We start from the raw sequence: 14,483 nt of genomic DNA, 5'->3' as shown, positions 1-14,483 counted from the left end.
TTGGACGATGGGCAGGCACAGGTGCTGCACATACTATTCAAGCTGTTGCTCATGTTCCTCTTGTGGATCAAGCAGCCACACACCATCCTGGCCTGTCTTCCCCCGGTTGGGGGTTGTCCACATTTTCCGGGGAAGGTTGAAACCCAGAACTTCACCCATCAGGGCAATTGCCAAGTTGTGCTTGGCGATGTTCAGAGTAAAACAGGAAGTGCCCTGTCGAGAGACGGGTCAGTCACCTGTTTGCAACGTGTGGGGTCTTTGTTACAGTCGGGACTCATGGGATTTCAGTCAGGCATCTTGAAGGTTTTCGTTTGACATCCTTAGAGTGGGGCCGAATGACCTCCATTTGCACGAATAAGAATTCTGTGATTCTGTCAGTTTATCTGCTGTCAGTCAGTGATGTTCTTGGAGGGGATTACAGGGACCTATAATTGAGACTGTTCACTCCCTACAAAATTACACATCACTGCAAATACAGTGAGCTACACTGATCAAATGTTTGGTACATAGCACCCTCTAGGGAGATTAGAACAGGATCATTTCCCACTTGTTATTTTGCTCTGTCCTGCACAGCCTGTAGTGGAAGACTTCTTGCACAGCGGCAGCTACTGGGTACTCCCTCTCTACAGCTGCCTGTGTGTGGACAGGACAGAATGGAAGATTTCATTGCTAATGATGATAAGCCAGGTATCATCAATCAGAAACTGGGCCAGTTCAGGAATAAAATCCAAGCTGTGGGTAAGCTACAACTAAATCCAGTTCTGATGAAAAGCTAAGCATTTCTAGATTGTTAATCACACAGTTCCACATTCTCTAAATCCAAGTTCTCCTGATGCTCGGGCTGGGGATCCATGGAGAGAGGAATAGGGAGGGGATAGCAGCATGTGATCTCAGGCCCCATAAGACACAGGAGCAGAAGTAGACCATTCGGCCCATCAACTCTCCACCACCATTCACTCAGACCGTGGCTGATCTGATCATTCTACTTTGCTTCCTTTCTCCCATAAGGCTTGATCCCTTTACTGATTAAACTCATCCATCCCAGCCTTCAATATACTTAATGCCCCAGCCTTGACAGCCCTCTGCAGTAAAGAATTCCACAGATTCACTACCCTCTGAGACTAGAAATTCCTCATCTCTGTCTTAAATGGGGAAACTCTTATTCTGAGATTCTGGCATTGTTTCCATCTCTCCCACAAGGGGGAGCAACCTGTCTGCATTTACCCTGCCAAGCTTCCGAAGAATTGGAAGAGTCATATCAGACTTGAAACATTAATTCCAATTCTCTCTCCACAGATGTTGCCAAATCTGCTATTTTCTGTGTTTCTTTTAGATTTCCAGCATCCAGAGTATTTTGCTTTTTATTATCCCCTGAGAAGCTTGTATGTTTCAATAAGGTCCCAAAACTAGAGGGCATAGGTTTAGGGTGAGGGGAAAAATTTAGAAGAGACCTAAGGGGCAACTTTTTTACTCAGAGGGTGGTGCGTTATTGGATAATGAGCGCCAGAGGAAGTGGTGGAGGCTGGTACAATTACAACATTTAACAGGCATTTGGATGGGTATATGATTAAGAAGGTTTTAGAGGGAAATGGGCCAAGTGCTGGCAAATGGGGCTGGATTAGGTTAGATATCTGGTCAGCATGGACAAGTTGGACTGAAGGGTCTGTTTCCGTGCTGTACATCTCTATGACTCCTCTCATTCTTATGAACTCCGATGAATACAGACCTAACCTACTAAATCTCTCCTCATATGTACATACCCCTATGATCCTGGGAACATCGCTGGACTCCAATGAAATACAGAAACATAGAACTTTGGAGCAGAAGTCGGCCATTCTCCCTTCAAGCCTGCTCCATCATTCACTATGATCATGGCTGCTCAACTAACTCAGTCCCCTGTTCCCCAACTTCTCCCCATACCCTTTGATCCCTCCAGCCCCAAGGACTATACCTAACTTCTCGTTGAAACATTCAATGTTTTGGCCTCAACCACTTCCTATGGTAGATAATCCCACAGGCTCCCTGCTCTCTGGGTGAAGACATTTCTCCTCATCTCAGTCCTAATGTTCCCCAGATAAGGAGACCAAAACTACACACAGTACCCCAGGTGTGGTCTCACCAAGGCCCTGTACAACTGCAGCAAGACATCTCTGCTCCTGTACTTGAATCCTCTCATTATGAAGGCAAACATTTCATTTGCCTTCTTCACTACCTGCTGCAACTGTATGTTTACTTTCAGTGACTGATGTACAAGAACATCAGAACTCATTATACCTTCCTCTTTTCCAAACTACTGCCATTCAGATAACAGCCTGCCTTCTTGTTTTTGCCACCAAAGTGGATGATCTCACATTTATCCATGTTATATTGTATCTGCCAATGCTTTTACCCACTCATTCAGCCTGTCCAAAGTGCAGTGCAGCATTTCCACATCCTCCTCCCCACCCAGAGTCATCGAGGTTTACAGCATAGGTAAAGGACTTTTGGCCCATTAAGTCTGTGCCCTCTAAAAACAACCGCCAAACTACTGTAACCCATTTTGCAGCACTTGTCCCATAGCCTTGTATACCTTAGGTTGTAAGTGCACATTTAAATACTATTAAAATGTTGAGGATTTCTGACTCTCCCACTCTTACAGGCTGTAGTGAGTTCCACATTCCCACCATCCCCTGGGTGAAACAATATTACTACATCCCCTCTAAACCTCCTGCCCCTTCTATTCCTTCGGCCACTGATCCTTCCACCAAGGGGAAATGATACTTACTGTCTAATCTATCCGTGCCCCACATTAAATTTATATATCTCCAACCCCCTCTGCTCCAAGGAAAATAAGACCAGTCAGTCCAATCTCCCTTCATAACTGAAACTCTCCAGCCCAAGCAACACCCTGGTAAATCTCCTCTGCATCCTCTCCAGTGCTATCACATCCATCCTATAATGTGGATTCCAGATCTGCACACAATTCTCTAACTGTGGCCGGACTAATGTTTTATACATCACCCCACTGCTCTTAAACTCTATGCCTTGACTAATAAAGACAAGTATCCAATATGCCTCCTTAACTATTTTGTCTACCTGTCCCACTACCTTAAGGGACCAGTGGACATGAACACCAAGGTCCCTCTGATCTTTAGTGCTTCCCAGGATCATATATTCATACAGTCTTAGATAGAGTCATAGAGAAGTACAGCATGGAAACAGATCCTTCGGTCCAATCCGGCCATGCCGACCAGATATCCCAACCCAATCCAGTCCCACCTGCCGGCACCCAGCCCATATCCCTTCAAACCCTTCCTATTCATATACCCATCCAAATGCCTCTTAAATGTTGCAATTGTACTAGCCTCAACCACATCCTCTGGCAGCTCATTCCATATACGTATCACCCTCTGCGTGAAAAAGATGCCCCTTAGGTCTCTTTTATATCTTTCCCCTCTCACCCTAAACCTATGTCCTGTAGTTCTGGACTCCCCGACCCCAGGGAAAAGACTTTGTCTATTTATCCTATCCATGCCCCTCATAATTTTGTAAACCTCTATAATGTCACCCCTCAGCCTCTGACGCTCCAGGGAAAACAGCCCCAGTCTGTTCAGCCTCTCCCTGTAGCTCAGATCCTCCAACCCAGGCAACATCCTTGTAAATCTTTTCTGAACCCTTTCAAGTTTCACAACATCCTTCCGATAGGAAGGAGACCACAATTGCACGCCATAGTCCAACAGTGGCCTGTTGGAATACAATGTCCAGTACAGCTGCAACATGACGTCCCAACTCCTGCACTCAATACTCTGACCAATAAAGGAAAGCATACCAAACGCCTTCTTCACTATCCTATCTACCTGCGACTCCACTTTCAAGGAGCTATGAACTTGCACTCCAAGATCTCTTTGTTCACCAACACTCCCTAGGTCCTTACCATTAAGTGTATAAGACCTGCTAAGATTTGCTTTCCCAAAATGCAGCACCTCGCATTTATCTGAATTAAACTCCATCTGGCACTTCTCAGCCCATTGGTCCATCCTGTTGTAATCTGAGGTAACCCCTTCGCTGTCCACTACACCTCCAATTTTGGTGTCATCTGCAAACTTGCTAACTGTACCTCTTATGCTCACATCCAAGTCATTTATGTAAATGACAAAAAAATAGAGGGCCCAGCACCGATCCTTGTGGCACTCCACTGGTCACAGGCCTCCAGTCTGAAAAACAACATTCCACCACCACCTTCTGTCTTCTACCTTTGAGCCAGTTCTGTATCCAAATGGCTAGTTCTCCCTGTATTCCATGAGATCTAACCTTGCTAATCAGTCTCCCATGGGGAACCTTGTCGAACGCATTACTGAAGTCCGTATAGATTACATCTACTGCTCTGCCCTCATCAATCTTCTTTGTTACTTCTTCCTTTGTCTTGTTTATCCTACTGAAGTGCAAGACCTCACACTTATCCGAATTGAATTCCATTTGACGCTGATCAATCCATTTGACCTGCCTATCTATATCCTGTTGAAGTGTAAGACTATCTCCTCATTATTTACCTTCCCATCAATTTTTGTCTCATCCATGAATTTACCGGTCAATACTCCTCCTTTCAAGTCTAAATCATTTACATAAACCACAAATAAAAGGGTCCCAACACTGATCCCTGTGGAACCCCACTAGACACAGGCTTCCAGTCACAAAATCACGCCATGCCATTCACCCTCTGCTTTCTATAAATCAGCTAATTCTATATCCACTTAGGTAATGGTCTTGGATCCCATCATATCTTTACCATCAGTCTCCTATGCAAGACCTTCTCAAAGGACCTAACTTTCTGTTGTCTGCCAACTTGGTGAAAGTACAATTATTTTCCTTATCTAAAACATTAATATACATTTTGACAGATAGGGACCAAGCACTGATCCCTGTGGTATCCATTAGTCTGTGACTGGCACTTGGGAGAAAATAATCTTGCTCATCCCTACTCTGTTTCCTGTCTGCCAGTATATATTTCTTTACAAATTGCATTGAAAGAAGGACATTCACCAACATTACAGATACACCATAGAAAATATATTGTCCGGGTGCATGACAGCCTGATATGGCAACTGCTCTGGCCAGGACCGTAAGAAAATACAGAAGATTCTGTGCATAGCCCAGACCATCATGGAAGTCAATCTCCTAAACATGCACTCCATTTACACTTCTCATTGCCACAGAAAGGCTGCCAACATCATCAAAGACCCCTCCTACTCTGGTAATGCTCTTCTACAACCTTTTCTGTCAGGAAAAAGATACAGAAGCTTGAACACACACACACACAACAGTTTCAAGAATTGCTGAATGGACCTCTCTAACTTCAAATAATATTGGTCTTGCTTTGCATACCGCCTGTGCTGTTGTAACCTGTATACATCGCTGTCCAAACACCCTATAATCTGTATGTCCTTGTTTGCTAGATCTGTCTGTACAGCTCGTAAAACAAAGCTTTTCACTGTACTTCAGTACACGTGACTACAATAAATGAAATCAAGAATGATTTTCTTGTCACATGCATTTAGGAAATGAAATGAAAATTATGTCGCCACACTCCAGCATCATTTTGAATGACTGAATGAATAAAAATAAATTGTTGAATTAAGAGTTTGTCTTCCATTCAAATTAACATCTTTTGTTTCTACACATCAGCCATCAGATAAAAGGACCAAAACTGTTCGCAGTACTGTATTCCAGCTGTGGACTGATTTTAGCAAAACCTCACACCTTTGATAATGCTTTCTCTTTGAAGTAACAACCGACATTACATTTTCCTATTAGCTGCTGAACTTGGATGCCATGTTTTTGTGATTCATTCACAAGGATCCCCAAATCCGTCTGAATATTCTGTATCAACCTGTCCAGAGATAGAACACACTGCTAGGAGAGACAGATAAAATACCAACATTTAACAGGCACCAAGACAGATACATGAACAGGCAAGAAGAACATGGGTCATGTGCAGGTAGATGGGATTAGAGTAGCATCATAGTGAGCCGAAGGGCCTGTTCATGTACTGCACTATCCTATGAGTTGAAACACACCTCTGGAGCAGTACCTGAATCTGGGTCTCCTGGCTCAGAGGTAGGGACATTACTAATGCAACATTCTGCAGACTTTACCCATTGGGAGAGAGGAGAAGCCTACGTCGCCTTGGCGGACACGTGACATCTTCCCCACCACCCCGCGATTGGACCACGTGCCCCTCTCGCTTGTCAGACGCAACCCGTCTGGCCCCGTCCTTTGCGGGGCGAGTGACGTCAGCACGCTCTGTCCTCGCGATGGTTGAAGGCGGGAAGCCTGGAGGATTCTGGGATAGCCTTCCTTTTCTCCCTCCGGCCATCTTGGGTTCGCCTCGGTGCTGCCGCTGCCCGTCCCCGAGCGGAGTCTGAGCCCTCCCGCCGCGCCGCCGGTCCTTCTCCTTCCCCCTCCCGCTCACTTGCACCGTTACTCGGGCTCTGCAAGCACTAGCAAAGATGGTGGCGGCCAAGAAGACGGTGAGTCTGAGGCGTCTGCGGCCTACGAAGCGCGGCCGAGGCTTCACGTGGAGGAATGGCAGCCGGGCGAGAGGGAGCGGCTCCAGCTCCGACCTTCCCGTTGTTCCTACCCCCGCGGGTTCTGGCCCCTACCGTCCTGTACCTCCCTCATCCTGATTCCCGTCGGGTCCGGCGGCCCCCTTTGGAAACCTTTCAGGCGCAGCGGCGGATGTGGGGAAAGCTGGTGCTTGTTCATCTTCAACCCTGAGTGCCCCCGCCTCCCCAAGCTCCGACAGGACTCGGCCGTCAGACGAGTCGGTGCTGTACGGGTTGGCCACCTTTCCCGAGTGCCACGCCGGCTCTGGCCTAGATTGCTTGCAATCACACCGCAGGCCCTCAATAACCATTGCCCTGCTTTTTAAAGTCTAGTGCAAGATGCTGGAAGAACACAGCAAACCAGTCCTGAAGAAGGGTTGCACCCGAAACGTTGACCTTTCCACCTCCTGATGCTGCCTGGCTCGCTATGTTCCTCCAGCCTCCTGCTTGTCTAACTTGGATTCCAGCATCTGCTTTTTTTTTGTCTCCAATTTAGTTTGAGTGCAGTTCAGGCATTTTACCACAAAGGGGGAAGTTAGGGTAAATAACATTTCTGAATAACGAAGAATGCGTGATTTAGACAGTTGAAAGTGTGCTTCTAACAGATGCCAGGCACAAAATTTAATCGTGGTTAGAGACAAAAAGACCTGCAGATATTGGAATCCCAAGTAAACGTGCAGGAGGCTTGTTATACCTGCAATGTCGATTTCCTCACCTGATACTGCCTGGCTTGCTGTGTTCCTGCAGCCTCCCCCTTGTCTACCGAATCGGGCTGGATGTAAAAGTAAATGTGAAAAAGCAAAGTAGGTATAGATGCTAGTAGCCAACATGAAAATCAACCGTCTTCATGCCATAAATATTGGGGAGGATGGGGAAAAGAAGTGGGCCTGAATAGAAAGCAGAAACAGTTATGAGTTACTAAATGAATGCTTTGCATCTGCCTTTAACAGCAGAGATGCTGATTCCCAATTTATGGGGAAAGGACGTTTAGACGCTTGATTTTTTTTTTAAATTGATAAGTGGGCTGATGAATTGCAGATGGTAAACCCTTGTTCTTAACAAAAGGTGTAAAGATGAAGTGGCAAATGCAGACCAGTCAAGTTAACTTCAGTGGTGGAGAAACTTTAACAATTAGAAATAAAAACAGGATCTGCTTGAAAAGCTTAGTAGGTCTGGCAGTGTCTGTGTATGGAAATCAGTTAACATTTTGGGTCAAGTGACCCTTGCCTAGAATTTGGAATAAAATTTGTCATCTAAACAAATCCAGTTTAATGATGGAAAAGTAGCTGCTAACGCAAGATCAAGCAAGGAAGTATCTTAACTTGTGTGCAACATTGGCTCAGCCTCAACTGGGTTAGGCCATGAAAAAACTGAAAAAGGATAAGCACTTTGACAATTGTGGTAGCAAAGCCAGGAGTCAATGTAGGTCGACGTGGTATGCGAATGGTAGCTGACACAAATTTGGAAATGGGAAGCAGAATTTAAGTTTGAGTTGTGGAAAATACAAGGCTAGTTGTACAAAATTAAAATGAAGTTTGCCACTAAGAGGATGTTTGATAATGAAGCGGAAAACAATTTTAAGTAGCAAAAGAGCCATGAAGGAGACAAATCTTAATGCAGTTGTGATCTGAAAGGCTGGGGGAATGCATGTTTTAGATCTTCCAAAAGCAAGTTGCCAGGTGTAGAATTTGCATGATTTGGGGAGACAACAGAATGTCAATCTGATTTGATACACCCATATCGACTCTTCAAAAGAAGTAATGACCTGAAATAATTATAAAATGTACTGTAGTTTGGGCTAGATGTTACTAGTGGGATATAACATTTGAAGTTTTGATCTAATTATAAATGCATTCATTTAATCTGTATATATTTTTGAACAATTCGAATGAGCATCTTCAGTGTTTTGGTGTTCATTGAATGCCATTGAACATTTAAAGTTCATTGTTTCATTGCATTTGTAGACTTTTTTAAATGGGACTTGCTTTTTGAATGCAGAAAAAGTCTTTGGAGTCCATCAACTCCAGGCTCCAGCTGGTTATGAAAAGTGGCAAGTATGTGCTGGGTTACAAACAGACTTTGAAAATGATTCGTCAGGGCAAAGCCAAGCTAGTTATTCTTGCCAACAACTGTCCAGCTTTGAGGTAAGTGGAGCTATTTTGTGAAATAAATAGCAAGATATAGAATAGGTTTGCTATTATCCATCCTCTTCCTTGATTTATCTCTTTTTATTTTAATGTTTCCTCCTACTGAGAAAAGGTAAATATTTATTTTCTAAGTAAATCTGTAGTCCAACTTGATTTGCCATAATGTTCCTTGCTAATACTGCAGTCGGTATTGTTATGCAATGTATGTAAATGTCATATAGGCCAAATGTTTGCTTAGGTTTTGACCCATTCGTCACCCTGAAAATTCAGGAAATTAAATATTAATCACATTGAACCAGCTCATTCACAGTACAAGAGAAAAATTTCCAAAAAAGCACTGGATAGCCACAAAATGCTCTGAAAAGTTTTTTACTTCCTATCAAAGCCCAAAATATTTCTGCTGCTGTAAAGACTGCTGATGAAGACACAGTTACTAGATGTTAGATGAAAGGTTAAAAACAGGTTCACTCGGATCAGACAGAAAAATGTTAGACCTAGGACCTAAGGCATTGTTGAAATATGTAAGTTAGTAATCTTATAATATGATCCCTTAAAAATAAATAGGATGCAATAGTGAAAGTTGACTATTTATTTGGTGGTGAAGGTGTCAAGAAGTCAAACTCTGTTTTATGTAGTGCCTCCTAAATCGTTGGGATGTTTGAAAACAATTTGCAGACACTGTACTAAATTAAATAATTGTGTAATTACTGTTGTAGACTGATATGGCAACCAAATCTCGCACAGCAAAATCCAGAAATGCCACTGAGAACAATTGTAATTTTTTATGATCATAGTTGATATAAATAATGGCCATGACACTCAATAATTTCTGCTTTCTTCAGAATATTGAATGTAGGAATTGGGTTGTCATTTTGCGACTGTACAGGACATTGGTGAGGCAGCTTTTGGGATACTACAGACAATTACGGTTGCCCTTGTGTTAGAAGGATATTGTTAAACTTGGTGCAGAAGACTTACAAGGATTGGGACTGGAGGGTTTGTTTTATAGGGAGAGGCTGAATAGTCATCTTGGGGCTTTTTTCCTGGAGCATCAGAAGCTGAATGGTAAGCATGTAAAGGTTTATAAAATCATAAGGGATATGGATAAGCTGAATAGCAACAGTCTTTTTCCTAAGTTGAGGGTGTTGAATACTAGAGGGAATAGGTTTAGGGTGAGAGGGGAAAGTCTTAAGAAGAACCTAGGTGGTCACTCTTTCATGCAGAGGGTGGTATATGTATGGGATGAGCTGCTAGAGGAAGTGCTGGAGCTGGTAATAATTATAGCACTTAAAAAGCATCTGGGTTGGTATATGAATAGGAAGGATTTTGGGGAAATGAGACATGCTGACAAATGGGACTAGGTCAGATTGGGGTGTCTGATCAGCACGGACAATTGGACTGTAAGATCTGTTTTTGTGCTATATGACTCTCACATACCTTTGGTCGTAGCTAATCATAGAATGGTTGCAACACAGAGCAAGACCATTCAGCCTATCTATGCCTGCTCTCTGCAAGGTTATATTCCACGCACCACCTTTGAGGAGATTGAGGGATGATTCTGGTAGAAGTGTTCAAGATCGTATGGGCCCTCGACAGGATAGAAAGTTTCCAATGGTAGTGGGGCTGGTGCAGTGGCTCAGTAGTTAGCATTGCTGCCTCACAGCACCAGTGTCCCTTGTTTGTGTGGAGTTTGCATGTTCTCCCCAATGTCTGTGTTTCTCCCAGGTGCTCTGGTTCCCTCCCACAATACAAAGATGTGCAGGTTAGGTGATTTGGCCATGCTAAATTGCCCATAGTGGGAGATGTATTAGTCAGGGGTTAATATAGGGGTATGGGGAATGGGTCTGGCTGGGTTGCTGTTTGGAGGGTTGGTGTGGACTTGTTAGTCCAAATGGTTTATTTCCATACTCTGTAGGGAATCCAATCTAATTACTGGAGGAACTGATTTTGAGATTGGATCAAGAACTAGTGGCAAACTGGAAATATTTGTTGAAAATGTATCTCAAATGGTTAGAGTCTGGAATTTGTCGAGCTTGTAAATTCTATTGAGAGGTCAAGGCTGTGGCCGCAAACATATGAGTACAAGTTCCGCCACAGCAACTGGAGGAATTTAATCCACTAATTTAGAATTGAGATATCATCTTAATCATGAAACTGTTGTAACCCTCCCTTTTCACTGATTCTCCAAGGAAGATGGTCTACTGTTCTTACCTCAACTCCAAATCCCAGGTGTATCTTTGCTCTGTGAAATTACCTAGTAAGTCATTCTTTTGTTGGCTTACCACCTGTTCAGGGGCAATTAGGAACAGGCAACAGTTCTGGCTTTAACAGCAATACGCTCATCCCTAAAGCGAAGTTTTTAAGCTGAGGTTTTGTACTTTTTTTGTGACTTGTAACCATTATAACTTGTTTATTTCAGTTGGCAGTGGCTGCTTATGCCACAATAGTCTTCAGTGTTGTTTACAGTACCTAATTAGTGTTTAGTCCATGTTTGCATAAGATTGTCTCTGACAGGTATTAAGGCCTCATATCGATCCATTTGTGTGCTTCAAATTCACCTTTTTGGGACTGGAGCATTAATTTGGTACTATTAGGCCACCATAATAATGGACAGATTTTTCTTATTTCACTTATGTGCAGTAACTGAATTTGAAGTCGTCAGATGAATGTCCTTAATTATATAAAAACTTTTCTTTTGTCCCTGTGCCTTTGTCTGTGTTCGGGGAGCCTTGTTTTACATTGAACGGTTTGTCTGTTTTCATGGCTGATCGTGACTGACTTAAAATGCAACATTATGATGGTACTGTTTTAATGGTGAATTGTATTTATTTCAGGAAGTCGGAGATTGAGTATTATGCTATGTTAGCCAAGACTGGAGTGCATCATTACAGTGGCAACAATATCGAACTAGGTACAGCTTGTGGTAAATACTACAGAGTGTGTACACTGGCTATCATTGATCCTGGTAAGTTCTTCCAAAAGTATACTACTCTGGCTGAACCAGTGTTAAAGTGTATTGAGAGTAAAGCATGTTGGATTTTTATTAAAATAGTCAGAAAAACATAGTATAATGTACCTTTCATATGCTTGTGCTTTAATTGATTGTGGAAGTGGCTGTAGGGTTTGAATGTTTGTTGCTGTATACTGAGTACATGCCATGTGTGAATGAGAAATACAGCAATTTGTGTGCTTAGCCATTAATACTTAAGTATCTAAAAAAATTTTACTTATTGCGAATATTCTCGCTGTCTTGATTCTTGTCTCCAATCAAGTCAGGCTAGACATTCGCTAGATTAATGCTGTGCTTATTGTCCACAAGCCTAGTTTGTTAAGTCCTGTGGTAATATTTGCCAGCGACAACTTTTACATTGTGACGTTTCTGTCGCATCTCATCTGTGGCAGGGTTTTCTTCTCAGTGGTGTATTGGTACGTTTTAAATTGCAACTGGAGTGGGTAGTAATGTATATCATTGACACTCCTTTGAGCAATTGCTTTGATTTGGTCTTGGTCCCGACAAATACCTGTTTGCATTGGTTTCTGTGGCTGAGATTGTGAATTTTGCCTTCTTGGAAGAGATCCCTTTTCCATTCTTACTTGCATTGCACCAAGTGTAACTGTGTACATCCGTTCACATGATTTGTGGCAGGGCTAATGTGCATTTCCTTGATATAAGTATTTTGAGGCACATGGTATGTGAATTTGGAGAGAGGGCCTGTTGTGGTTCAAGAAATTCTCACCACATCCTTGAAAACCGTTCAGGATGGACAAAAGATGCTGACTGTCAGCCACACTTTTACCAAATAGTCTCCTGGTGATGGCGGTTAACTGGATATTCTTGAAGCTCCTCATAACCATTACCCTTTGTGCTCTATCCATATTTATGGAGACCAATATTTGCTGCTGTCTTCACTGATTTGAGTAATGTGCCTCTAGTAGCAAAATTAATTAAATTTATTCCGCCTTGTGCACAGACTTATTCTGCCAGTGTATCTGGCACCTTGAAATTTATCATTTACTTTACAATCCTGCCAAGTATCGTCATCTGTACATATTGAATTTGTGCCCTGCGCACCCAAGCTTGTCATTAATTTAGATCAAAAGAAGCAGCGTCCTATTACTGACCCTACTATGTACCTTTCTCAATCCATAACAGTTCGCATCCATTTCCTATCAACTTTGTTTCCATATTGGCACCATTCCTCTTTACTCCCTGTAGTTGAAATTTGCTGATAGGCCTGTTTTGTGACAGTTCATTGAAAATGTGTCTTTCGTTCATCTGGCTTTCTGAAAGATAACAGTAAAGCCCTCCAGCCTTTTATTCAGTGACATTTGCTTCGACTAAACTGAATTCACTTCTCTTTTCAGGTGATTCTGACATCATCAGGAGCATGCCAGAACAAATCAGTGAGAAATAAACTGGGCTGCAACTCTGAAATGTTTTACAAATAAAGTTATTCTGTTAAAAAGGCACTTGCTTTTGTTCTTAATTTAAATGTACAACATGACTTTTCAGATGTTTACAGAAATTAGTATATTTGAAGGTACAATCATGTTGTTCTATAATATAAAACCTGTGTAGAAATTTAAATTGGGGATTAATCTGCTTTAATGGTGATGTAAATGGATTTGATAACTCCTGTACACTTTTTCTTTGGAAATGAAGAACAGTGAGCCTTATTACTAAATCAGTTGATTGAGTGAAGTCAGGAAACAATTGATTGCAATGGTGGAACAACTGCATTTCCCCAGACTGTAATTGATTTGGGTATTTCAGATTGGGGTTGATAACCTTTTGTTAGGTGACAGTAGAAGGGAATATAGTGTTGAGGTACAAATCAACAGGAACCTGACAATGCTGGAACAGTTCTCTGGGTCAATAAGGAATGGGCAATAAAAGCTATTCTCGTAAATTGCCCATGTCCCATGAACAAATTTTAATTCTGGGAGGATCTAAACCTGTTTCTAAGAATCATGTTTAGTACCGTACTTAGTAAAATAGTTTTTGTTGCAAGGCAAGTTTTGTTTCCCTTCCACCTGTGGTTAAGGTGTCTTAATGCATTGCATTGAGGGATGCTTAAGATTTAAACAATAGCTAACACAAGCATATAGGGTAATTGTTGCACTCTGTCTATATATCTGTCCTAGCATCAATAATTGTCCAGCTAAATGTATATTGTTAAGATTAGCAAGAATAGTTAGTGGCAGTAGGTTCAATATTTCAGGATGAGTGACTGATCTTGATTGCATCTGGCAGAGGGCAGAAAAGTTTGTTATACCTAGCTTAGTAAAATTGGGTTTATTAAATTATATTTAAAATTTTATGTATCCAAATCCTATCACCATGACCATATCAGATTACTTTACAGTGTGGAAACAGGCCCATCGGCCCAACAAGTCCACACCAACCCGCTGAAGCGCAAACCACCCATACCCCTACATTTACCCCTTACCTAACACTATGGACAATTTAGCATGTCCAATTCACCTGACCTGCACATCTTTGTGACTGTGGGAGGAAACCCACGCTGACACGGGGAGAATGTGCAAACTGCACAGTCAGTCGCCTGAGGTGGGAATTGAACCCGGGTCTCTGGCGCTGTGAGGCAGTAGTGCTAACCACTGTGCCACCGTGCCGCCCATATATTTGCAGGATTTCTGTAGATCTGGCATATTTTTCAATTACATAAGCTTGCTCACCTCTTGTAGAAACTGACTTTAATATTGAGGGTTTAAAGCGTGCTGCAGCTTGTTGGAA

At 42.4% G+C, this 14,483-nt stretch overlaps 1 protein-coding gene and 1 non-coding gene across 2 annotated transcripts; both read left to right on the top strand.

Annotated features, from left to right (window-relative positions):
• The first annotated feature begins 6,361 nt into the window (after positions 1-6,361).
• Positions 6,362-13,198, top strand: rpl30 (ribosomal protein L30). The gene is made up of 4 exons (XM_072569745.1): positions 6,362-6,506; positions 8,580-8,725; positions 11,563-11,693; positions 13,094-13,198. The coding sequence occupies exons 1-4, from the start codon at positions 6,486-6,488 to the stop codon at positions 13,141-13,143; spliced, it is 348 nt and encodes a 115-aa protein (XP_072425846.1). The 5' UTR covers positions 6,362-6,485; the 3' UTR covers positions 13,144-13,198.
• Positions 11,959-12,090, top strand: LOC140477534 (small nucleolar RNA SNORA72). The gene has a single exon (XR_011960764.1). It is a non-coding gene; the product is annotated as a small nucleolar RNA SNORA72 (small nucleolar RNA).
• Positions 13,199-14,483: the final 1,285 nt, after the last annotated feature.

Source organism: Chiloscyllium punctatum, chromosome 5 (assembly GCF_047496795.1).
Source record: "Chiloscyllium punctatum isolate Juve2018m chromosome 5, sChiPun1.3, whole genome shotgun sequence".
In the NCBI taxonomy this organism is placed as follows: domain Eukaryota; kingdom Metazoa; phylum Chordata; class Chondrichthyes; order Orectolobiformes; family Hemiscylliidae; genus Chiloscyllium; species Chiloscyllium punctatum.
Note: the sequence above shows the minus strand (reverse complement) of the source record. Positions and strands in the feature narration are given on the sequence as shown.